The sequence below is a fragment of the Dermacentor andersoni genome, chromosome 2 (genome assembly GCF_023375885.2).
Source record: "Dermacentor andersoni chromosome 2, qqDerAnde1_hic_scaffold, whole genome shotgun sequence".
Classification (NCBI taxonomy): Eukaryota; Metazoa; Arthropoda; class Arachnida; order Ixodida; family Ixodidae; genus Dermacentor; species Dermacentor andersoni.
Window position 1 is genome coordinate 17,559,469 of NC_092815.1, and position 24,052 is coordinate 17,583,520.

General features: G+C 43.1%; 2 protein-coding genes across 2 annotated transcripts in view; both read left to right on the forward strand.

The window, feature by feature from the left end:
• The window catches only part of LOC126542771 (NPC intracellular cholesterol transporter 2-like), a 39,074-nt gene extending 33,612 nt beyond the window's left edge, over window positions 1-5,462 (forward strand). Inside the window, exons 2-4 of the mRNA XM_055077481.2 lie at window positions 1,709-1,810; window positions 4,783-4,964; window positions 5,284-5,462. Coding sequence (XP_054933456.1) covers window positions 1,709-1,810; window positions 4,783-4,964; window positions 5,284-5,370 — 371 coding nt within the window. The 3' untranslated portion in view covers window positions 5,371-5,462. The remainder of the gene's footprint in view (window positions 1-1,708; window positions 1,811-4,782; window positions 4,965-5,283) is intronic.
• Window positions 5,463-10,585: 5,123 nt separating this feature from the next.
• LOC126542851 (tigger transposable element-derived protein 6-like) lies at window positions 10,586-21,089 on the forward strand. Its single transcript, XM_050189972.3, has one exon. It carries the CDS (start codon window positions 10,639-10,641, stop codon window positions 12,235-12,237), a length of 1,599 nt encoding a protein of 532 aa, XP_050045929.3. The 5' UTR covers window positions 10,586-10,638; the 3' UTR covers window positions 12,238-21,089.
• The last annotated feature ends 2,963 nt before the right edge of the window (window positions 21,090-24,052 follow it).

Sequence of the window (24,052 nt, forward strand, 5' to 3'; positions counted from 1 at the left end):
TGCGAAACGAGACAATCACAACAGTTCGCGCGCGACGGCGTCAGCGGAAGTGCGCCGCGCCGCAAAAAAAGCGATAAGACAAAATAATGAAGGCGGGGCCCGTGACGTATGCGTCACGCGATCCTCGAGATTCGGCATGGGAGAACGCAAGGAGAGAATTTCGCTTGCGGAGCCTAGACGGGGCAAGTGGAGAGAGTGTCGCTTGGCAGTGGAGCTCGCCTCCTGAAATCATGGGTTCGAGGCACTGAAATATTTCTATGTCGGCTATTAATGAGCCGATTTCAAAAATTATTGCGGCAGAGTGCTCCCTTTAGAGGACACGTAGCAATTTCCGGCCTATAACCAAAATCTGCTATGGGGCCTGGTGAGGGGCCCTGCGGCAAACAATAGAGTGCGTTTCTCGAATGTTGGTACAAGTTGGTGTTTTACATTCCTGATAGCAGAGATTAAACATTTAAACAAAAATGTGGGGTTTTAGGTGCCAAAAGCACGATTTAATTATGATGCAGGCTGTAGTGAGGGGCTCCTTAATAATTTCCACGTGCACCTAAATGTAAGTACACGGCGTGTTTTTGGCATTTCGCCCCCATCGAAATGCATCTGCCGCGGCCAAGAGATTAAAGTGTACAAAGTTGGGAGATACATACGGCACCTATTTGCTGCCTGGTGTCTCATTCGGTCTTCATACAGTTTAACCCTTTAATTCTAGCAGCCATATATCACTAAAGATTCGTAGCAGTGAAGGCATTTGAAAACGTGATATATATATATATATATATATAAACGAGAAGGGGATTAACCGAGGGGCCCAATTTTTTTATTAGTCATATCATAAGAAGCCAACAAACACTGACACCAAGGACAACATAGGGGAAATTACTTGTGCTTAATAAATGAAATAAAGATATACGATAAATTAATGGAAATGAAAGTGGATGAAAAAACAACTTGCCGCAGGTGAGAACCGAACCCACACTCGGTAGAGCAACTTGGTAGATCATCGCACGCGAAATGCGAACGTTGTGGGTTCGGTCCCCACCTGCGGCAAGTTGTTTTTTTCATCCACTTTCATTTCCATAATTTTTATCGTTTCTTTATTTCATTTATTAAGCGCTAGTAATCTCCCCTATGTTGTCCTTGGTGTCAGTGTTGGCTTCTTATGATATGACTAATAAACAAATCGGGCCCCTCAGTTAATCCCCTTCCTTCTCGTTTATTACATAACGAGGGTCTCGAATCCGGAAACATTGATGCCTTCAGGTAGTATGCGTGGGTTTATTGACCAATCGCCTTCACCCAAAAAGATCCCGTTCTCGTGACGCCTGCGGCAGAAAGGACGTTCACCGTCCGCCGCCAAGGTCTGTGAGTGGTGGCGCTGGCTAACACTCCCAGGGTTCTACCAGGAAACATAAATACCCAAGAAAATGGATGGGAAAACGGCGCCGCGGTAGTTCAATTGGTACTGCGTCGCACGCGAAATGCGAAGGTTGTGGGTTCGGTCCCCACCTGCGGCAAGTGGTTTTTTCATCCACTTTCATTTCAATTATTTTATCGTTTCTTTATTTCATTTATTAAGCACAAGTAATTTCCCCTATGTTGTCCTTGGTTTCAGTGTTGGTTGGCTTCTTATGATATGACTATATATATATATATATATATATATATATATATATATATATATATATATGTGTGTGTGTGTGTACCGCAGGACACGGAAATGTGAGGAGAGTGAAGATACTAGGCTGCAAGAAACAACCCTGCCACGTCAAGATTGGCTCCAGAGTGACGTTCGAGGCTTCGTTCATCGCACGTGAGTCGACGGATCAATATCGTTGTTATCCTTTCTTTTTTTTATTTTTCTGAAGTTGCATTTACCTGTATTATATACAGGGTCTGCTCTGAAAGTAGTGGGATTCATTTTTTTTAAATTTATTCACGAGAATAGTAAAAACGATTAGAATTTTTCAAAGTAGCACCCTTCTGCATCTACACACTGCTGCGAACGAGTTTTCCCGTTTTCGTACGCCTCCAGGAACGCCTGGACCGGAATGCTGTTTAGCTCCCTCGTCATGGCCTGTAGGACCGCCTCTACCAATCCGTGATGCTTCCCCTTTTGCGTCGATTTTATTCTCGGGAATAGAAAAAAGTCTGGCGGGGCCAAGTCGGGGCTGTAGGGGGGCTGAGGCAGCGTCGCCACCTTGTGCTGGGCAAGATACTCCACTACGCGGAACGCTGTGTGGCTCGGCGCGTTGTCATGGTACAGCCGCCAATTGTTGGCGATGGCTAGTGGACACGAACAATGTGTTTTCGCAGTCTTTTGAGGACGTCCACGTAAAAAACTGCATTAGCTGTTTGTCCGGGTGGTACGGACTCTTTGTGGATGACTCCATGTCTATCAAAAAAGCAAATGAGCATGGACTTTTGCTTGAATTTGCTCATTCGTGCTTTCTAAGCTTGAGGCATGGGGGAGAAGTGGTGTGCCATTCTGAGCTCTGCCGCTTGCTCTCTGGGTCGTAATCAAACACCCACGTCTCGTCACCGGTCGCTGCATTGTCCAAAAAGTCGGGGTCCTCATTCACATGATGAAGAAGACCCTGGTAGATCGCTTTCCGCTTGGCCTTTTGCTCCACTGACAACACTCGCGGCACGAACTTCGCGCACACTTTCCCCATGGATAAGTTTTCTGCCACGATCTCAAAACTTGGGTTTGAGGAATGCTCAAGTCATCAGCAATCATTCTGATACTCATCCTACGACCACTATTCAGTAAAATTTTCAGTCGCTACACATTTTCGTTGGTCTTGCTGGTCGAAGGGCGTCCGGAGCGGTCGTCGTCTTCCACTCTTTCCCTTCCTTCTCGGAACAGCTTGTGCCACTCGAAAACACCTGATCTACCCATGGCAGCATCACCTAGGCCTCCCTAATCATGTCGTGAGTCTCTTTGCCAGTTTTACCAAGATTTACACAAAATTTGATCACGTATCACAGATCCAGTAAACGCTCCATGATTCTCCGTGACGAGGCGTTTCGACAGAGGTTCACAGTACCAGCGACCTGCTCCCTTCAACGGCTGAGAGCCGCCTGCCGATTTTTCCCAGCATTCCCAATATCCCCCTTCACCAATCTTGCGCGCGCAGACCGCCTCTCGTCCGCCCGTTCGCCCAGGAAAAAACCAGTCCTACTACTTTCAGAACAGACCTGCATACAATACAATACAATACAATACAATACAGTTTTATTCGCCCGTTTCATATTGCGCCGCTTTGGATATTACCATATTTTTGTTTTCATACCAGAATTTTTCCCTACCATACTGAAGATCGTAAGAGCAGTGGATTATCTTACAAGCTGTGTATCTCTCTAATATAATTATTTATCATATCATAAGAAGCCAACAAAGACACCAAGAACAACAAGCAACAAGTAATTTTCCCTGTGTTGTCCTTGCTGGCTTCTTATGATATCATTAATAAAAATCGGGCCCCTCGGTAAACCCCCTTGCTTCTCGTTCATTACATAACGAGGGTCTCGATTCCAGCAACACTGACGCCTTCAGGTAGCACGTGTCGGTTTATTGACCAGTTGCCTTCACCCAAAAAGATCACGTGCTCGTGACGCCTGTGGCAGAAAGGATGTTCCTCATCCGACCCAAGGTTTGTGAGTGGTGGTGCTGGCTAAAACTCCCAGGGTTAGTTCTAGTAGTAACACATTAATACCCCAGAAAGTCGTTGGGAAGACAGCGCCGCGATAGTTCTACTGGTAGAGCATCGCACGCGGGATGCGAATACGTGGGATCGTTCCCCCCCCCCCCCCCCCCCCTGCGGCAAGTTGTTTTTTCATCCACTTTGAATTCCAATTATTTATCATTTCTTTATTTCAATTAGTAAGTACAAGTAATCTCCTCTATGTTTTCCTTGGTGTCTTTGTTTGGTGGCTTCTTATGATATGATTAATAAAAATCGGGCCCCTCGGTTAACCCCCTTTCTTCTCGTTTAATTATTTGGAACTGACACGCCCGAAAGGAGGCCACTTTTCATATCGATACCACGTGTGCCGTCAGAAATATGGACGCTGTGACAATTTAAAAAAATTCATTTTCCTTTCGTTCTTTAAACATGCAGCCTCAAATTTAATGGTGCAATGCGCACTATAGCGCGCGCCATCAGACAATGGCGCATGTACCGAGAGGGGTGCAGCTTTTTCGCTGCTTCTGCACGTATCCAAACTGTCGCTCCTGACGCATATACATGGATATGTTATGACCACGCCACAAATGCATGTACAAGGTTCATGTGTTGTTGCAATATGATAACAGACGTAACTTTTGGAGGATGCACTTTCAATGGTTGTGCGAAGGAGCGGCAGGCGCGCGGTCTTCGCCGCTGCGGAACGGCGGCGGGCCGGATAATGAAGCCGGTGAAGCGACAGCTGGTAGGGGAGTATATTCGCGTTGCTCCATATCTACGAATCATTTGTCCTAGCCGTAACGTGTAGCAAACAAATAGTGTACAAGTTTCTAAAGCCAAGCTATACATAGTGTAGTTGCGAAGCCATGCTTTGCAAAAGCTTGCAGTTGCCTTACTTATTTTATAATATTTACGACTACCTCATAAATTTCGTCGTCTTGGGCCAATGTAGGAGTATTTCGCATATTTGTGCTGTGTTGCATCAAATAGATACGCTTGCGAAGCACCGAACGCCGTGCTGTACTATTTTTGTGCTTATGTCAGTGGTAGCACACCGGGCCACCGAATAAAGCAGTCGGTATATGCGTGCTTGCAGCGTTCACGACCTCTTCGGCGGTCAACGACATCGGCGCGTACATCGAGCGGCACAGATTTCAGCTCCCAGAGCCGCACGTCGACGCCTGCGCCAGCGGCCACATCAGCCCTTCGTGTCCCATGCGTAAGGGCCAAGTGTACTCCTACCGCTACACGTTGCCTGTCCGGGAGATATATCCTGCGGTATGTATACGATTCTCTCGACTCAGTACTTCAATGTACGATTTAGCAAGCATGCCAAGTACGCATGTCGTTTAGTACACATCCGATGGAACTATCTCAAACAAAAGCTGGTGATGGCCAGTTTCAAAATTGTAGTGCAGCCTACGTGGGTTCCCCGCAAAACCATACAACCAACTTTTTGTCGGTAAACCTTCACTCAACTGTCGCTGTCGGGTTGTCACTCGCTCACTCGTTCGTTCGTCAGTGGTTTTTGCACAATTTTTGTAGTGAAGCATTCACCATAAGAGAGTGCGATTCCTTATACTTTTTGCCCTTACAGACGCCGGCAACTATTGAGTACAAGCTGGTCACCCAAGAAGGTAAAGTTATAGGGTGCAGCCAAGTTCCAGTCGTGATCTTCAGATGATTTGGAGCGGTCTCGTCAACTCATCAGCACAGTCAAGATTACGTAATTATTGTAGTCTTGGGTTGAATAAATCTCGAGTTTACGCCCGAGAATTTGTAGTCAATGAATGAATTCATGCCTTATAGGGTGGCGCCCTCTGGATTTAAAATGCGGGTCGTACCGGCCACGACCTACTGGAACTCCAGACCTGCACAGATATTCGGCTTCTATGGGAGCAGCTTGCGCCCACTTTCGTTCAACCGACGGCCGTAGGTGGCGCTTTTATAACCTGTTCGTTATAATAGTGGAGTTATAGTGGAGGAAGAAATTGGCAAGTCGCCAAGTAAGGGGTGGGAATATGGTGAGCTTCTAAGTGTAGTAACGACAGAAATACGGAAAGAGAAACAACATGTTCATTGGAAAGGAAAAAAGAAACCGAAAAGCTGGTGGAACAAGGAGATACGAGAAGCCATCGCCGAACGACAGAAAGCATCTCGAGAGCACAGGCAGGCAAAGAAGGCGCAGTTGCCACAGGATGAAGTAACCAGTAAATGGGAAATATACCGGGAGAAAAAGTCTATGGTTCAAATACTGGTGCAAGCAAAATTAAAAGGTGAAAGTGAACGTTGGTTGTCAGAAATACGTGAGAAAAAGAATATTTTTCTTTTTCTCACGCACCTAGAATATTTTGGAATCACATAAAATTATTAGGCAGGAAGGCAACAACAATACAACAACATATCCTAGACGAAGATGAAAACAGACTGGAAGGAGAAGCAGCAATAAATTACATCCAAAAAGTAACAGCCGAATCTTTCCAAGGCAAGGACAAGGTTGTATTTGAAGAAAAAAAGAGCATGAAAGGGACCCAAGGGGGAAAGGAGCTAGTGCTTACAAATTTAAACTGGAAGAAAGCGGAAGAGAAAATTCCTAAGCGCACAGCCACAGGGCTAGACGAAGTTCCCGTTAGGCTGATAAATGAACTGGGACCAAAAAGTAAGGAAGCTCTCGTGAAAGCAGTTGAAAAAACTTTAAAAGATAGACGAATACCAGACAGTTGGCGACAAAGTAGAATGAATTTAATTTATAAAGGTAAGGGGGAGAAAGACAGAATTCACTCGTATAGACCGTTGACCATTACATCGGTAATATACAGGCTAGCAATGCAGGCAATCAAATTAAAGCTTCAAGCATGGGCAGAAAATAATGGCATTTTGGGAGAGCTTCAGAATGGCTTTAGAATAGGTAGGCGTTTGGATGATAACTTGTTTGTTCTTACTCAGTGTATTGAAATATCAAAAGCAGAAAGCAGACCGTTGTATGTGGCCTTTTTGGACATTACAGGAGCATACGACAACGTACCGCAGCATTTTGTGGGATATTCTGGAAGGGAAAGGCTTAGGCAACGATTGTATACAGCTTTTGAGAGAGATTTACCTAGAAAATACTGTTTGCGTTGAATGGGAAGGGATGAGGAGCGCGGAGAAAGTTCATATCAACAAGGGACTGAGGCAGGGGTGCCCTTTATCCCCGCTGCTGTTTATGATGTACATGGTGAGGATGGAGAGGGCGCTAGAAGGAAGTAATATCGGGTTTAATCTCTAATACAAACAGGCAGGTACAGTAATAGAGCAGCAACTCCCAGGTTTATTTTATGCGGACGACATTGTGTTGCTCGCAAACAAGCAAAGTGATTTGCAACGTCTGGCTAATATCTGTGGACAGGAAGGCAACAATTTAGGTTTGAAATTTAGTGTTAGAAAATCAGGTGTTATTGTATTCAATGAAAACAGTGAACAGACAGTGGAGATACAGGGCCAAGAAATACCTCGGGTAACAGAATATAAATACCTTGGTATGTGGATAAACGAAGGCAACGGATATATGGAAACACAGGAAAAAACCATAACAGTCAAGGGGAAGAGAAATGCAGCCATAATGAAGCACAGAGCGCTATGGGGATACAATAGGTACGAGGTCCTCCGAGGTATGTGGAAAGGGGTAATGGTTCCAGGACTTACTTTTGGAAATGCGGTTGTGTGCTTTAAATCAGGGGTACAATCAGGACTCGACGGGAACCAAAGGTCAGTGGGTCGCCTCGCATTGGGCGCTCACGGGAAGACTACAAATGAAGCTGTGCAAGGGGATATGGGCTGGACTAGTTTTGAAGTGAGGGAAGCTCGCAGTAAAATTGAGTATGAAGAACGGCTGAGGAATATGGAGGAAAGTAAATGGGCTGGGAGAGTGTTCAGGTATCTGTACAGGCAAAACATTGATTCACAGTGGAGGAAAAGAACTAGGAAGCTTACCAGCAAGTATATGCGGCCTGTGGGGTGGGCAACACAGCAACAAAGAAGGTCAAGCGGAAAGTCAGAGAGGCTGAATTAATCTCATGGGTGGCGGCAATGGAAAAGAAACCTGCCATGAATAACTACTTAAGGGGAAAAAACGAAATTAGGAAAGAAACCATTTATGATAACTCAAAGGGAAGCTCACTACTTTTCGAAGCGAGATCGGGATGCCTTAGAACACGCACCTATAAAGCGAGATATAAGAAGGAAGAAGAAGCATGTGCTTGCTGCGGTAAAGCTAGGGAAACGACGGAGCATATTTTATTAGAATGTGAAGACGTCTATCCAGCGGTCGATTTAGGCACCACTGGCTTCCTTGAAGCCCTTGGGTTCAGCGGGAGCAGTGGTAAAGCAAACAGGTCCGCAATAGACGTCAGTAAGAGGCGATGGGAGGATTGGTGGAAGAAAAGTAGGGAAACGACAAAAGGCGGAGACGTACAAAAGCACAGTTCGCAATAGGGTATCAGAAAATTTGGACGTGGTAGTTCATAGTGGTTTTTTTTTTTCATTGGTTAACCTAGGTAGGACATTAGGCAGCATAGTAGCAAGAGCTTGGTGGCGCAAGCCACCGCCCCATTCCAAAGGGGACGCTCATAACATCCATCCATCCATCCGTTCAGGACTCGACGGGAACCAAAGGTCAGTGGGTCGCATCGCATTGGGCGCTCACGGGAAGACTACAAATGAAGCTGTGCAGGGGGATATGGGCTGGACTAGTTTGGAAGTGAGGGAAGCTCGCAGTAAAATTGAGTATGAAGAACGGCTGAGGAATATGGAAGAAAGTAAATGGGCTGGGAGAGTGTTCAGGTATCTGTACAGGCAAAACATTGATTCACAGTGGAGGAAATAAGAACTAGGAAGCTTACCAGCAAGTATGCGGCCTGTGGGCCGGGTGGGCAACATAGCAACAAAGAAGGTCAAGCGGAAAGTCAGAGAGGCTGAATTAATCTCATGGGTGGCGGCAATGGAAAAGAAACCTGCCATGAGTAACTATACTTAAGAGGAAAAAACGAAATCAGGAAAGAAACCATTTATGATAACTCAAAGGGAAGCTCATTACTTTTCGAAGCGAGATCGGGATGCCTTAGAACACGCACCTATAAAGCGAGATATAAGAAGGAAGAAGAAGCATGTGCTTACTGCGGTAAAGCTATAGGGAAATGACGGAGCATATTTTATTAGAATGTGAAGACGTCTACCCAGCGGTCGATTTAGACACCACTGGCCTCCTTGAAGCCCTTGGGTTCAGCGGGAGCAGTGGTAAAGCAAACAGGTCCGCAATAGACATTAGTAAGAGGCGATTGGAGGATTGGTGGAAGAAAAGTAGGGAAACGACAAAAGACGGAGACGTACAAAAGCACAGTTCGCAATAGGGGATCAGAAAATTTGGATGTGGTAGTCCATAGTGTTTTTTTTTTCTTTTTTCATTAGTTAACCTAGGTAGGATATTAGGCAGCATAGTAGCAAGAGCTTGGTGGCGCAACCCACCGCCCCGTTCCAAAGGGGACGCTCCCAACATCCATCCATCACTCCGTCTGCTATGCGGTGGGCGGCTGTGCGGCGTTGTAATTAGTACGGCAGCTGTTGTGTTGTGATGAACTGCTTGTCTAGCCGATTATGTTTGCTAACACAGTGACAGTGATGTCAGTCATTTGGCTCCAAAAGTTGACTGCCCGAACCTACAAAATGTCGGAGCGTGTATAGTCCGCGCGCTGCTCTCTAAAATAGCGTTAAATAGCCGCTCATATTGCCTTTTTCAAGCAGATTATTATAAAGCACATTGTGTATAGAGTTCGCAAAGCACACAACAGTTTCATTGTACACGTTGTAAAATTCGCTTCTGCGCTCTTTAGAAACTTGAAACCACCGTAATGTTCGACGACAGAACGATTACCACTCATTTTAACTCTCAAAAGTTGTCCTTGAATCCGTCGTGAGTTCAAAAAGAGAATTACGCACACAGCTTCCCTGCGTACGTATCTTAAGCACCACCGTTATGCTGCCGCCGTACCACGCAGAAAAGCTAGCTTTACAGTTTGAAAAGAGTTCCGTGACGCGATTTAAGGCCTGCAGTGCAGCACGTTTTAAAGCACTGGGATCGCTTTTGCCAGCTTTCTACTGAGCTAGACAACAAGATATGCTCACCTTTACTTGAAACAGAATTGTTGTGTATAGGGGGCGATCCACCTATTGCACATATCGGGCGAAGGACTTACTCGTAAATACTTTTACCAGATCATCTGCCTTTCACTACGGCACACAGCAGTAAATCCTAATGTCATCTACAACATTAGGCTATCTGTAATCAACTCAGAAAAGCTAGATTATCCTATGAATTTTTTAAAACAACTTTTCCAGTCTTTTACGGAGGCTAGGAAAGGGAAATTTCTATGCTCGTTGTTTACATTTCTTGCACCGCTCCTCCTCTTCTAGTTTCACTATTCAAATGCAAAGCATTCGCAAATATGTTTTCTTTTGTATATTTGTGAATTTATTCATTTACCGCCAATACAAGCGCTTTGTGCCTGCCGAAATGGCAAGACAAGCGCTGAACAAATCGCAGAAGCAGACGACAGCGAACAGGTTATAACTAGCGCCACTATGCTCGTACGCTCTTTCCCTAGTGGCGAAAGGGGCGAACTAGACTAGGCGTGCTGGAGGAGGGAGATCTGTGCAGGTCTGGAGTTCAGTAGGTCGTGGTACCAGCTATGCAATGGTAAGACTGCAAATCGCTGGTTGAAAGCGCCGGACGCGATTTCTGCAGCGAGAAACACGCCATAAACGTCGGAATTTGAACACCACCTTTAAACTGCGGTTAAAAAAAAACGCACCTGATTCTTTTTCCTTTCAGTTCCGGTTTCGGTTGTTATAAGCCATGGCTAGCATACAGTCTGAACCAATTCACAGGCGACCAACCAATCGATACTGCCGCCACAAGATGGCGACACCATCTTTGCAAAAAAGCAGCAGTGAAACAAGCAGCACAAAAAGTAACAGCAACAGCAGCGCAACAACAACAAGTAGGAGACAAAAGACAGCAGCGGGAATGCTAACGATAGATGACAAGGCGCAGGCTTGTGACCCGCTGAACAAAGGTACGTTGAAAAAGCAAGGAGCCGATGCGTACACGGTGCATTCGACCGGAATCATCAAGATGATGCGAAAACGAAGTAGCGAACCTGTCGAATTCTGTGCGGATGCGGGCTTCGGTGGCTGCGGTAGCGGCAGCGGCGTGGTCGCTAAACGCAAGTTTACGGCCCACTTGAAGTTTGCAGACATTGACGCTGCCATGCTTCAGTGGGTTTTGGAGAAGACCTCCGAAAAGGTACCGCTCTCTGACAGTGCCATACAGGCGAAAGCCAAACAACTTGCACAGGTCCTGGGCACTACGGACTTCAAAGCGTCCAATGGCTGGCTGTACAAGTTCAAGGAGAGGCACGGTTTCGCGCTCAAGAGCGGTTCCAAAGAGGAGGGAAGTCGCAGCACGCTTGAGGACATGGGTGCAGGAGTCTGCGGTCTAGGGAACTATCATCACGCGCTTCTCGACCACGATCCGGTCCGTGTTTACAGCTGCTGCGAAACGTCCATACTTTACAAAAGAGCGCCATTCGGCAACGGCTGTGAACCAAGCCCCGAAAGCTGTTCGCCGGACGATCGGCTGACAGTGCTGCTGTGCTGCAACGCCAGTGGTACGCACAAGATCAAACCGCTGGTTATCAATAGCCAGCGGGAGACTCAGGAGGTGCGTGAGAACATGTCCAAGTTGCCTGTTACTTATGCCTGGCAACGATCATCTTTTATGACGAGCACCATCTTCCAGCAGTGGCTCTGGGAGTTCGAGAAGCAGGTGGAACACAACTCCGTGCTTATCCTCGATACGTGCCCTGCTCATGTGAGCGTCCAGTCAGACCGCGTCAAACTGTTGTACGTGCAGTCCAATATGCGCGAGCTGCAGCCTCTGTACGGAGGCGTCCTGAATGTTTTCAAATGCAAGTACAGGGCTGACCTGGTGGTTCACTATCTCAATTTCCCCGACCTGAGCAATCGTATCTCCATTCTGGATGCCCTGCTCTTGCTGGGTGAGGCCTGGAGCCACGTTCCGCGAGAGACCATCGTCAATTGCTGGGTGCGTTCGCAGCTGCTGCCAGTTCGCATGTGTGCTGGTCGCTCGCAGAATGGCGATAGTGACCCCATGGATCAGCTGTGCTCATCACTTATGAAAGTGCGCCCCGACATTACGCGTAAGGACGTTGAAGACTACCTGCACTGCGATGACTCATGCTCCACAACATACAGTTTCAGCGAGGAGGCCATTGAATGCGCAAAGCCAGGCATCACCGAGGCACCTCCCCACTCACAGTATCAGCATGGTGGCTGCCCTACCAACCTACGTCCTGGTGAAATACTGGGTATGCTTGACAAAATGGAGCATTTCTTCACCCACCAGGCACTGACCAGTACTACTGACTTGCTGGCCATTCACAGCCTTCGAAGTAAAACTATACAGATAGCCAGCAATGACTTTCAGACTGAGTGATTCACTGTCTTCCTTCCTTTATGGTATAGCCAACTTGTTTTTCAATAAGGTAGCTGAAATTAAATAGAATAGACTGTGCAAATATGCCAGGTCCCCTTGGCACTTAGCATTTCTCAATACCCCACTGAAAGTCACCTGTACTTGCTGACGCATGCAGGTGGCACTTAGCATTAATTTTGCAGATGGCTTACATGTGGCTTCACACAAACCATACTGGAACACCATGTGGCATCACTACTAGGCTGGATATAATGTGTTGCTTGTGATGCCCATGGTCTTCCAACATGGCAGCTGTGACATCAGTGCAAATGATTGTCACTCCTGTTGGCAAGCAGGCACCCCGTTCCAACCATAGAGCCGGTGTTCATCGTAGTCAGGGCAGTGTCAATACCTGATTTATATTGCATAGTAAATATGCAGCTATACATTATCTAGGCCCCATGATGAGCTTGTTCCTTCAAGGGACACCAAAACCATTGAAAACTGCACTCAAATGACACAATCGCATATTAACTCCATCCACCTGTAAAATGATGTAAAAGCAAAAGATGTTCTGAGCAACTGAAAGAAGGAAGCAGTAGTGGCATGATTTGATATTTCTGTTATTTCTGTAAGTGAACATTTAATGTGTCTGCTTTTTGGGTGGTCATGTCTTGGCAGGTAAGACCACGGAGGCTATGCAATGCATGAAGAAAGAAAGGAAAGCTGTCATGAAATTGCACTATAATGCTTTAAGAACTTCAAGGGGTACAGGCACTAATGTTTTTCTATGCCTCATTCCAGTCTTGCATGTTTGGTGCACTTGGTCACCTAATCTAAAGAAGTCCATCTGCCGACAGTGCGAGCACTTGCTGTAGCCACATACTTCTAGCAAGCCTACCGCTAAGAGTAATTCACTACTGTTTATTCAGCTATTCATTTTTCTGGTATGGCCTTTTGTATGGGCAAATATAGTGGTGCTACCCTAGCCATAGCTTCCACTGTATTTCGTGCACTCGTGGTTTGCAAGCTAAGTAATCTTGATGATTTCATGGCTGCCATGTACAGCATCTGTTCTGCTTGTACCAACAGCTAGCTCATCAAATGTTGTGAATAAGTTAGATGCGTTTTACACTTGCTACTATGAGCACTTCTTTGGTGGCACCAAGTAAACAGCCGCAGTTTTATTGAATTTCACACAACAGTTGCGAGTCTCTCATGCGTAAACAAATTGTCATCGGGCTCCCACGTATTGTGTTCCTACTCAATACGATGTTACCCCATTATGCTCCTGCATCTTGTGTTTCCTTTTGAGGAGGGCACTGACCTAAATTAAGAAGCAGGCACAGTTTACTACACAAATGCGTAGGAAGTTTTGATGGGTCAAAGGGTACACATGTACAAGCTTCTCAGTGGTATGCTGGCTTCTGGCATCCTGACATTGCCATCAAGGATGATGATAACCAACGTAGCGCTCAAAGCATGGAAAGCCTCGGAGCACATGACTGTCAGCTTTGATAATGGAGACGATGGATGCAAGATATTTTCAACACTGTGAATCCTATAATTTTTTTTTAAAGCATAGAACGAGTTTTATGAACTAAACCATTTGCAAAGTAAAAGTGCACTGCTTTAACTCATTTTGATGGTTACCTTGCTTTTACATTTTCTTGTCCATTACTTCTTTTCCATGGTCAACTGAAGCACATAGCGTGTTTCTCTTTTACTAATATCACTGGAGGCAATGGCTCCATCGTGAATAGCCTTATTGGAGTCTGCAGAGTTGCATAAAGAAATGGTGTTAAATTACTTTTCTTTTTCACACATGATTGTAGATTAAGAAAAAAATTGCCACAAGATGAACTCCTTTTTTTTTTTTTTCCAAGGATGAAGGCCTAGCTGGTGCCTGTACCCCTCAGTATGTTAGCTCCAGGTATTTTACTGCAACCATTGTAGGGAAGTGTACTGTATGAGTGGATAATGCAGTAGGCAGTCATTTAGCATGCCGAAGCTACATACACATTGTACCGAGCATGCTCTTAAAAAGCATGTACCAGTCACTTACTCATTTGAATGTTAATCTCAGTACCCTGAATCCTTTTTCCAAATTTTGACTCGTTACTCTTGTCTTTGTTGCCCTTCTTATTTCACTGATTCTTAACATCATTCCAAATGTTGAGTATTGTATTTAGGAAGTAGAAAAGCAACTGTTCAAGGCATTTGCACGTCATTTTCTTTTAATATTTTTTAATGAGCATTTCAGCTAGGTATCAATGCCAGGACCATGCCACTAAGTATTATTTTTGTAGTCCCTGTTTTAAGTTCCTATTGTTTACACCACTGAGTTGTCACTCCTATAAGCATATGTATTTTACATTCACATTGTCTGTTCCCTTCCATGTCCATTTTGTATTTGTTCCTATGTATGTTTGAAAAATGACTATTGTGCACATTTGTGCTTTTGTGGCATTATACAACGTTCCTCATTTTACTGTCGTTTTTGCGCAATCATGTTCTTCATTGTACTGATGAGCATTCTTTTTGTTGAACCACTTTTTTTCATGTGTGAATTATTATTTTACGTGTTTAAAATTACTTTCACTGTGTAATCCAGGGAAAACAGGGGAAGGTGGGAGGGGGAAATTCAAGACGACAAGCAGAACAAGAACAAGGTGAAAGCGGGAGCCAGCATTTCAACGAGTGGACTTGTCGAAACATTGGCTCCCGGTTTCACTCTGTTCTTGTTTCATTGTGTAAAGCATACGACCCTGTACACAAGGATGCATGTTGCAGATTGCAAGACTGCTTAATGATAGTGCAGCGAGATGCTATGATTGCTTCATTGCATGTTTGCGAGAGATACACAAATGGCAGGCACAATGTAACGAAGCATATTGCTTGGAAACTGTATATAATATAATGAATGACCTAAATAACAAATCTATGCAGGAACACAGACAACATTGTAGCATTACCAGGCACCAATGCATAACAGAGAAGTCAAGCAAAAGTGTCATGCCAGTAGCATCTTATGTGCTTGCAGTTTTTAATACAGAATTTACAGCATTTAGAAAGTAGTTATCTATGCAGTTTTATGTGTTGTTTTTACCCATACAAATTTACATGATCTGTGGGTACAACCTGGTATGCTGAGCTACACTGAACATCGAAAGAAACATTGAACCTGTTTAATGCTCTTGCATCGTGCAACAACACATGCTAGTTTTTAGAGTAGCTTTTTGCAGCAGGCACACCTAGTGCCTCTAAAGGACTGTCCAGAATCGTGACTTGCACATATCATCTTATCAATGACAAGGTTTACCCCGTTTCTTTTTGCAGGAACATATCACAGATATGACTAAATTTGAGCTCAGTGTGCTTACATGTATCAAAGAATGCTTGTTGCATCTATCCTACTAATCGCCCTCCTGCATTTTAATTCATGTGGTGACATATACTGTACTTGAAATCATATGCAGAGGTAAGTTCCATTTACTTTGTACAATGTGAAAATTTTCTAGCTATGGTGCTGGATCACCCATTGAACAGGCACCAGCTAGGGTGCAGATGCTGCTTTGTGTGCTGTGCTAATCAGCACACTGCTATTTTGTGCACGATCTACAAGAGTGAAATTACGTGAACGGGATGTTTTGCTTTCTTTAGCAGTCACGTATGCATTCACAGGCCATCTTTCTCATGTTGCACTTTTGTGTTACATACTTGTAGTGTTTCAAATGCACCAAAAATTTTACTATTATTCACTTGGAGGTCACAGAAGGTTTTTCATACATGTCATAGCTGTCACAATTTTTTTACACTCTTGTCATCTGTGGTTATTGTGCCTGAGCATTGATTTTGAAGCAGGAATATTTTCCTGTAGAAGATTTTTTTGTGCAAATGATTGTACATTATGCATTGTGTTTGGTGTATGGATAGGAAAAGCCGAGTCACATGTTTTGTTTTTTTATGCGAGCATTTTTTCATTTTGAATCCGCTCATTGTTACCTGGTTGCTGCTACCAAAGAAGTGGTTACACACTACCGGGGCACGAATGGGCATACCTTTAACTTTACACTAAAACTTTTTAACACATGTTGTATTCATGCGTATTTTGCATTGTTGACTTAGCACATCACTATAAACATTGCAAAATTTAGTTTGTTGCGAGACATGTTCAATGCAAACTTATGCCGTGCTGTTTGTACAAAAAATATGTGGCTACATAACATGCCAAGCATGTATTTACAGATACAGAGCCAAATCAAAACCTTGTCTGAACGCTATAGATGTGCAGACCTTATGCTTTCCTATTGAGTTGTGCTTTTGGTGTGTAGTAGAGCCAAACATTGTTGTCAGGTGCAATGGGAGAGAATGCTTTGTGGGGTATGGATAAACCCTCTGCTCCAAGTTTTCTTTTGCACAATTTGCTTCGCAACACTCTTCGTAGCTCAGAAAGCACAGGAGCATCAGATGTTAAATTTGGCTCCATCATTATTGATGGACAATATAAAACTTTCTGAATGCGGAATTGGAGTCTCTATCTTAAGCTGTTGAGCTGTTATTTGGTGATAGACATTTAGCTTTATTACGTTTTCATTGTGCACTGCACCCATAAGAGCCAGTAAAATATATTTTTGAACAGAAACATGAAGCTAAACGTCAGACCGGACAGTGATGTGCACGCAGTTGCATGCCAGTAATATTACTAACGTAATAAACATTGCCTGTGTTTTGGAGGACTACAGCTAGAAGGCTATTTTTACCATCCGAATGTACTCAACATGTAATAATATTCACCTATATTTAACATGCACCCAACACGTGAAGAAATAAAGTGTTTAGTCGAGATATCTTTCATACTGCAAATCTTGAGTTCAGTATCTCGGCAGGTGATGCAACAGGAACGAATTTTACTCTCACCACCTTTGTAATCGAACAAATGCATCACATTTTACCCTCGATAAAGTAGCATCTATGTTAACATGTGAAAGTTGGTGTACATTCCAAAAGATGCACTCCCAGCCACACTGACACCTAGCTGCTTCTGAACTTGAAACAAGTTGTATAAATGTTGTTGAGAAGCAGTCCCAGCTTCCTGCCTTTTCTTTTTTTTTTGCTTTGGCCTTCTTGTCATACCCCCAGTAGCTGCTCACTTACGCAGCACAACAAAGATGAATCAAAGTTCTGAGCTTTGGATAAAAACCTCTGGCCTTAGCACGATAAGCAAACGGTTTGCCAGTAGAGTTGCTGTGAATTATAGAGTGCTTGTGAGTCTTGATACAGCTATATTGTAATGCTGTGCTTGCAGAAAGTAATGAGTAAGTAATGGCTTTAGAAAGCTTGTACTTTGATGTGGTAGGTGAGAGTGGTTTGTTAGAAGTCGACATAACTTGTAACTGTAGGACATTTAGCAGCTGGAAAATGTGTGCCAAATTGTTTCGTGGCGTTTGGGTACAACTTACCATTCCTAGCCATGCATATTTTATGCAGATTGTACTGTACATAGCAGTCATTGCCTACCGTAGTTTGTGAAGCTTATATAATTCTATGCATAGCCTAGTTCTCTGTCACATACATGTTAATTTTGTTTGCCTTGTGCATCTTTTACTGGCCTGCTTGTCGGGAACCTCGTACGAGCAGTCACACAGTCTGCCCTTGTCCTCTGTTCCCTGTCTGCATTGTTGTGCTTCTTCTGCACTAGAACAGAAATGCTTTAATCAAGTGTGTTCACTGCATGGAGTACTTTGTCTTATGCGCATTTTATTTTGATGTGTCTTTAGCTGATAATATTGATGCTGGCGTAAGCAAAAACGAAAAAATAACCCTTTGCTTAACCCTACAAAGCCCAACATATCATTGTTGATATGCCGAGATTGATGCCTCAATATTCTGATTTATGCAAGTGAAATTTACTGCAAAGCCCATAATTGCATTTTTAATATGATGGAGCAAGGTCTTAGTTGGGGAAATCTCATCAAACTATATACAAGGAATTATTCTAATTCTTAACTGAGATACTTTTTTTTCTCTTTTTCATTTTTACAAATGCACTCATAATCAGAAATGCAAATGAACAAGTTCTAATTTTCTTTAGTGTAGAATGGCGTTTGGCCTTTCTGGGGTTAAGCTATTGGAACTCCTCTGCTTTGCAAGTCAGCAAAATGTGTCAGTGAAATATGGTTACAAAACAATACTGCTTATATATAAAATGAGCTTTATTAACTTTTAATTGTTGTTTGAAATAAGAAGTGAGCCGCCAATCAAATCTTTTGAGCAATTTTTTTTTACTGATATTTATTTGCTACAGCTAGTTTTGGTAGTTGCTGTCATCCAGGCAGCCTTGTATGAAAAACAAAGTGCTAGTTCTTGTCCGTAGCTGTTGAGCTTGAGTGATAGACTGGTAGCTACATTGAACCCACGAAGGCCTGCCTTTTGATGCTGGGCATCAACACAACATATGCAATTTAATACTTTTTAATAAAAGCCATTTCATGCAACAGCTGTATGCAAACAGAACAGAAGGATCTGCTGCTTTGTTTGTGTTGTTGCGACAGCAGCTTGGTAAACAAGTTGGCGTTCACACATTCAAAGTGTTGGAGTTTCGGAGACTTAGTATGCTAAGCAATACATCTTTACCACTGCTGAATGCATGAAGGCTTCATGCAAATGCAACAATTCATTATGCTTATTTATACCTCTGTTCAAAGTTAAATGAAATATCTCCTTTCTTCTCCTTTTTTTTTTTTTAATCTACCCTCCTGAAACACGTACAGGGCTATACACTCTTGGGAGGAACATCTCATGGTGTTCAGTCAGATATAAAGTTGGGATTTCTTTCATGTTATGACAGATAAAGTCACCAGTATGAGGTCTTCAGTTATTATCTACTAATAAAAGATTAGTAAGCACTTAGTCATGTCAAATTTAGGCTTTTATGGACACTTGAATGTTTTTATAAGGCGTATTCAATAATGTCCCTTTACTGCTTGGAAAATAATTTTGCAGGAACTTTATTTACTTGCACGGAATGTACAACTTGTCAAATATTCCCCATTGTTTCTGACTTTGTGGCATTATTAAGGCGCTCTTTAAAGAAAAACGTGAAAATTATTGTGGATAATGCTTTATCAATGTTTTTGTACCCTCTGTTCTACAGGCATCTTTTGCATCTTAATATTACTCTTGCAATGTAGTGCTTATTCTTGCTGATAAACATTTCTTTATGATATTACTGTGATTATTGGTCTACAAATCTGTTTCTGCAGAAGAGTTCTAAGCTAGGCTAGTTGGTTCATGATGAACATAGCGAATAGTGTAAGTGACGGGACTAATGATAGAGACAAGTGTGGGAATTATGCCATGTTTCAAATTTTTTCTCCAAGTTGGTGGAAGTGTAATTTAAAACTGGGATTAGCACAGTGCTCTTGTACTTCTGCTTAAGAAAAGATTAGCAGAAGCCAGATACAAGAGTTCTTGAAAGCTGCATGCATGCTTCAAAAAAGCACAGATCCCGTTCAAGACCTTGCCTGCTCAACTAGGCACACAGCCTCAGCTAGGAAGCTTGCACAGCCACCAAAGAGCTGCAAGAATTATGCGATAGTTCACCGATATGCTCCTTGCTATCGAGTTTTCTTGGCTGCACCGTCACTAGCAAAGCCTAGCTGTTCATGAAATAGCGAACTAATTGTATTACCACTATTTTGGTCATAGTCAAACATTTAGTGGCCTTGAACATATAAACAATATAAATCTTCAATGATGCGAGCCGTTCCATGACTCATTCAATTTTGACAGCATACGAATCTTGCTCTTTGCTGGCTTTCTTTCCTTGTTTTCTTGCTTTCTTTGCACTATTTATTACCTGTAAGGTGGTTCATGTTTATCACTATGCAGCACCAACTGTACATGCAGAAAACTTAGCATCACGATGTCGCAAAGTTAAGGTAAATGGCCCCTTCTCAAGTACAGGCACCTTTGTACCCCGTTTTTACTATGGTTCAGCTGAAGGCAAAAAGGGAGGTTCATTAACCGCAGTGTTAGCTGATGCCTGTGCCATGGCCGCTGGATTAAAAAAAAAAAAAAAAGAAGAAGAAGAAAGGGTGTGGCCTGCCATGTCGGGCAGGCTGCAATGGGAGCGAACATGACAGCTGTAGTTGCATTTTCGGCCGCTTGGTTGGGCCGAATGGCACTAGTTGCAGGGGGTAGGATGTGTCAGGCGACGGCATTCCAAGTGCGTTTTTGATGCATTTTCTATGCTGATCCCAGACAAACAGTCCCAGCTGGTGGTGCCGCGGCAAAGGACACCGTTTTCTATGCATGCGACAGGCCTGTGCACTAGCGGCTGTGCCTGTGCACTCCCTCCTAGTGCGTGCTTTGCTGGGGGCACTAGCTGAAGCATCGGCAAGCATTCATGCTTCTTCTTTCAGAACCCCAGCTGTGACCAAACATACTTCAAAACCTTGAGTTTCCAGAAGTGCAAGTTTCCTAGTGCACTCCTAATTAAAGCATCATCTGTCCACTTGTGTGCTTAGCTCGTGTTGTGCTTTTTGTTTTCATATTTGCATGCGAGAAACTTGCACTTTCTTATTAGGCAAGGAAGAGCTCACCCATTTTGATATAATTATATAAGTGGCTAAGGGATTATTAATGTGTTCACAACATACTCGTAACAGATACAAGTGAATGGAAAGCATCCTATGGTCATATGTGTATTTTTAAATGAAACATGTATTTTTGTTTTATTCTTTTTATGTAGCAAACGTTGGCATCAATCCTACTTACTTGTGCTGTTGTATGCAATATTGTTGGCTTGCTGCTACTTTGTAATTGGTGCGTATTATGTCCAATGACAAAAATAAAGGCACTGAGAGACACCAAGTGTTATTCATTGCTGTTAGATTCATATTTGCTTGATAATTAATCATTTCAAATTGTCAAATATTAATTTTGGGTTCGAATGTATGAAGGATAATTCTGAAAAACTGAATAAACAATTGAGCAAGATCACCCCTAACATTTGTCTCAACGGGACATATAAATTGGACTAACTGTAAATGTCATACCAATTGGCCAGGCAAGGCCAAACGGGGATATTCAAAAGACGAAACGCCATCTATCAACTTGCAACAAAGAGCCATCCGACCATATTAGTAATGGTACAACAAAACCAAAACTGCTAACTCAACAGCATAGCTTCACGCATGGCTGCTGCTTTCACACTTGTGCTATGGTGTCCTCCCACTGCTATTTGCTGTTTTAAGCGAAGCAGGGAATCCTTGGCAACAAACTAGGACTGCATGCTAGACAGTGGTTGACATGGACTGCTGTTATCGAATAACAGTAGCATTTAACTTGTATCTCATTTCCTTGTGTATTTACTGCGACTATTACACTACCCACATTCCCAAAAATCTTTCCAAATTATTTTTGACCATGTCAGCTTTGTTTAAATCTGTGTTCAAGGGCAATGCTAGCTTCCACACGAAAATTTGCGCTCGTTACAATGCACCCATCTACAGTGGACTTTCGTATATAACGGACCACGGGCGGAACGTTTTCATTTTCCCAGGGGTGGGGGGGCCCAACCAGCTCTTTGAACCCCATATATATATATAATCATCATCAGCCTGTCTTATGTCCACTGCAGGACAAAGGCCTCTCCCTGCGATCTCCAATTACCTTTGTCCTGTGCCAACCGATTTCAAACTGTAAGTAAGCTGGCTTCAGAGGCAGCAATTGAAGTGGGAGGTAAGGCACCAAGGCAACCAATAGGCAAGCTCTCCCAAGCAACAAAGGACCTAATAAAGAAATGACAAAGAATGAAAGTGTCCGACTCAAGAGATAAGATAGAATTCGCGTAACTGTCAGAACTGATCAACAAGGCGAAAATAAGTGATATTTGAAACTATAACATGAGAAAGACCGAAGAAGCCGTAAAAAATGGGCGCAGCCTGAAATCAGTGAGAAAGAAACTTGGCATAGGGCAAACCGAGATGTATGCACTGAAAGATAAGCAAGGTAATATCATCAGCAATATTGAAGATATAGTAAAAGAAGCGGAAGAATTCTACATTGACCTGTACAATACCCAGGGGAATCAGGATACCTCCATTAGGAACAGTAATGAACAGGATATAGAAACTCCTATAACTAGCGATGAGGTCAGAAGGGCCTTTCAAGACATGAAACAAGGAAGACTGGCAGGAGAAGATGGAGTAACAGTCGGTTTAATCAAAGATGGAGGAGACATAATGCTTGGAAAACTGGCGGCTCTTTATACGAAGTGTCTATTGACTGCAAGGGTCCCAGAAAACTGGAAGAATGCAAACATTATACTAATCCCCAAAAAGGGAGATGTTAAAGAATTGAAAAATTATAGGCCCATTAGCTTACTCCCAGTATTATGTATATAACATATTTACATTTACCAAAATAATCTCCAATAGAATAAGGGCATATATATATATATATATATATATATATATATATATATATATATATATATATATATATCTTGCACTTGAAGAAGCTTTGTGTGACTTCGAAGAATTGTTCTCTGAAGTGACGGCCTTATATGAGAATTTACAAGACCTCATGGTAGGAAACAGTTCAACTTCACAGCAAGAGTCCTCTCCCACCACCAAGAACCTGGCATTTCTCGGTGGTGTAATCTTCCTTCATGTAATTGTCGTATACTTCACTATGACTGATACTACTCCGCCTTTCCGGAAAAAAATGCAGCATCTAATTTTTTTCTGTGAGTCCGAGTACAAGTACTCCTGTGCACGACCACTGTTGATTCTTATTTTGAATGAATCTGGCTTGGCTTCATTTAGATTACCGAATGAATTATACAAGGTGCCCCAACTATCATGCACCAAGACTTAAAAAGAAGAGCAGTTGTGTTACTCGAAGAAAACCTAGTGCTTATTGCCTTCTAGTACAGTGGAGTAGCATCCAGTAATTCCTTTGTTCCTGAAATTTAATTCGACAACTGATATTGCTTATTTAATTTGATAAGTATTGTCCTCATTATTATCAAAGTGTCCATGAGGCAATTGTAGGTACCCCCAAATGACATCAAAGTGCTGCGTTTTCAGCAATGTACTCATTGCGTGTCATTTTTTCTGACTGGCAAACAAACCTTACGAAATATGAAAAATGCCACGTGACTGCACTCCCACCCGTATCATAAAGCAGCACCCTCAAATAAGCTGACTGAAAGCAACTGCATTGCCTGTCGCAAACCCAAAGAGACAGTGCATTGCCTTGATTGATAATGGCACGGAAGGAGCACCAACAGCAGCTTTCATGTTTCACAGCTATTTCTTCTTTTTTATTTTTACGGCACACTTATTATCCATCTCTCAAGGCTGACTGATCACATTAATAACAAAAGCCCCTTGATAATGCGGCCGAAGTGCCGCTCTGACCATACACGAAACGTGAAAAACAATGTAATAGGCATAGCATGTTTCAAAATCCCGGCTTTGCTCGCACTGCATTGGCAGAGTGCTATATTTCACGCCATAAACTTGCTTTGGACCAAAGCCAATTTAAGGTGACGGTTTTAGTTTTCACGAGAATGTATATGTGCTGCAAAAACAGGTTCATGCATAGGCTAGGACTGAAAGATTGAGTTCTAAACCACTGTTTCTGGAAACTGCCAGTTTGTCTCAGGTTTTCATAATTTCTGATGATAATAGAAGCATTTGGTCTACCGCCACACTTCCATGACTGAAACACATTTGCGGCCTTCCTTTTGTTGTCATTTGCAGCTCCCAAGGCAAGGATCATTTTTACCTTCTGCTCGTTAGAGAAAGACATGGAGACTGGG